The 2,584-nt window shown below is 38.6% G+C and overlaps 1 protein-coding gene across 1 annotated transcript; it reads right to left on the bottom strand.

Annotated features, from left to right (window-relative positions):
- Positions 1-1,517: 1,517 nt before the first annotated feature.
- LOC131626528 (uncharacterized) lies at positions 1,518-2,051 on the bottom strand. Its single transcript, XM_058897354.1, has one exon. It carries the CDS (start codon positions 2,049-2,051, stop codon positions 1,518-1,520), a length of 534 nt encoding a protein of 177 aa, XP_058753337.1.
- Between the last annotated feature and the right edge of the window lie 533 nt (positions 2,052-2,584).

The following is a 2,584-nucleotide window of genomic DNA, read 5'->3' on the forward strand; positions in this document are numbered from 1 at the left end:
TACATTAAGATTTTTAAGTCATTTTGATGTAGAGTGTATGATCATTTGTTTTGATGTTTTCTTCTCTTGTATTTCAAGCACTCATTACTCCATTGGAGCATACTGCATAACATGCAGAATTTCCTTTTCTTACTTGAGTTTTTCTTCAAATAGGCTTATTGTTTGTATATTACAATATTTTTGTTTACTCACTACACATTTCATAAGTGTGTTGCCTCTTATGTGTATTCTGGTGCACTGTATTGCCACACCTTCAAGTTTTAAGTTTGTTTTTTATATAGATTTGGTATAATGCCGTTGGAGGATAACCGTTGAGGACAACAATTAATGCTTTATACAGATTTCCACGGCAAATCTTATTTTTGGTGTGATAATTACTATTTGTGGCGTGTCTTCTACATTTTCATTCTTACAAGGCGTAGCCAAGATAGATATCATCATTGACTTTACTTCGGGCACTGTGATTGCATGCATGTGACTTGGTTGGAATGTTTTACGATGTTCTTTTTTTTCTTGTTGCATTACTGATGTTTCTGATCTATTATTTTTGAGCATGTCTGAAACTTCTGAAGTCCTTTGCATTCTTTAGTCTTCGGAAATTCTGATTCAGCAACTTTTGAATAATTTCCAACAGAGGATTTCTGATATAGTCATCTGTTCAATCAATGAAACCATTAGTAATAAAAATTTTACTAACAAAATATATGTTTGTTATCATCAAAACCAAATTCTGAATATAGTTCTCAATCTTGTTCTAACAGATATGAACATAGTTATACTCTAACCAATTCATATCCAAGATTACATCTAATCCACTCAACGGAAAACAAATCATGTCAACAACAAATTCTTTGTCGAAGATCGACAAAGGACACTTTGAACACATCATAGAAGTAGTCACTGATCCCTTACCTGGAATATCGACAACCTTCTCTCCATTCATGGAAGACAACATAAGACCCAATCTTTCAACACAATCAGAAGCAATAATGAGTAGCACCAGTATCAATAATAGTGATTAAAGGAGTACTATTAATGAAACATATACCTCTGATGAGTCGATCTCCACTAGCTGTAGGAGTCCCAGCTAAAGCAAACACCTTTCCACCAGATTGTGCCTTCTTCTTTGGACACTGGCTACCAATGTGCCCTTCTTCACGACAGTTGAAACATATCATACTCTTGTGCTTGCAATCATAAATTGCGTGTCCAAATTCGCCACAGCGGAAACACCTCTTCACATCAGCATTACAAGTATAACTCTTATGACCAGCTTGCCCACACTTGAAGCACACAATCCTAGCAGGAGCATCTCCCCCACTAGACCTCTGACCATGAGCAACTCTTTGTTTCCCTTTACCATCATCATATGGTTTTCCACGGCTTTGTTGATTCTTGCCTCTCTTCTCATTAATCATCTTGTGATGAGCGTTACTATCTTCCTCAAAGATCCTACAACTGTCAACCAAATCAGAAAACACACTGATCTTTTGGTACCCAATAACTTTCTTAATTTTTTAGCGCAACCCGTTCTGGAACATGATGCACTTAGAAAATTCAGCACCTTCGTCATCAAAGTGATGATAGAACTTAGCCAATTCAGTGAACTTGGCAGCATACTCAATAAAGGACATGTTCCCTTGCGTCAACTCTAGGAACTCTATCTCTTTCTTACCTCGAACATCTTCAGGATAGTACTTTCTCAGAAACTCCCTACGGAACACAATCCTAGTGATTTCATCACCTGAAGCCTCCAACCTAGCAAGCGCCTCCAACCACCAATCATCAGCTTCATTAGCCAGCATATGAGTGCCATATCTAACCTTCTGTGTAGGAGTACAATCCATAACACAAAAGATTCGCTCGATCTCCTTCAACCAATCAAGAGCACCATCAGCGTCATGCTTACCCTTGAACACTGGCGGATTCTCTCTTTGGAAAGTCGTCAAGATATGAGATCCAACATTCTCGTCAGCATTCGGTTGGTTCTGCATAGCCTGAGTCATCGCTTCCAAAGCAACAGCTATCGCAGCATCATTCCTCCCAGCCATAGAATCACTACAACACAAAAGCAATCAGCACAAACAACAATACACGATTGTTAGAAAAGCCTAGCAGACGGGACTATCAACTCCTTTCTATTAAGATATCGGCACCTTCCTTACCCCCTACGAAAAATTTACCCCTACTTTGAAGAGGAAAGCTCCTAGGTTCCGCATCTAGCGAGAGAGCATCTCTCTCTGTCAGGCGATTTCCTAAGGGGATAATCTAGGTTTCCAAAAATTGAAGATACAGATCAAGAAATTGAATTTCAGTTATTTGTGGAAACATATCAATTGGTAGAACCCTCAATAAAAGAAAAAGATGTTGTATATGAATCACTTACATATTCCTCTGAATTCTATATATCTGCGGGATTAATTTGAAAAAACAGTCGATATATCCAAGAACAAATTATTTTTATTGGAAACTCACATGCTGCAAACAGTCAAATCTTAACTAAACCTTGTCGCTCTTCTTTCCTCGCGGGCAGGAAGCACACCAGCAGCGTGCGTTGCGCGACACTTGGCCGGACAGACCGACC

The sequence above is a fragment of the Vicia villosa genome, unplaced genomic scaffold (genome assembly GCF_029867415.1).
Source record: "Vicia villosa cultivar HV-30 ecotype Madison, WI unplaced genomic scaffold, Vvil1.0 ctg.000301F_1_1_2_unsc, whole genome shotgun sequence".
NCBI classification, from domain to species: Eukaryota; Viridiplantae; Streptophyta; class Magnoliopsida; order Fabales; family Fabaceae; genus Vicia; species Vicia villosa.

What these genes read in the sequence shown, in the direction of transcription:
- LOC131626528 (XM_058897354.1), bottom strand. Translation starts at nt 2,051, where the DNA reads ATGGCTGGGAGGAATGATGCTGCGATAGCTGTTGCTTTGGAAGCGATG.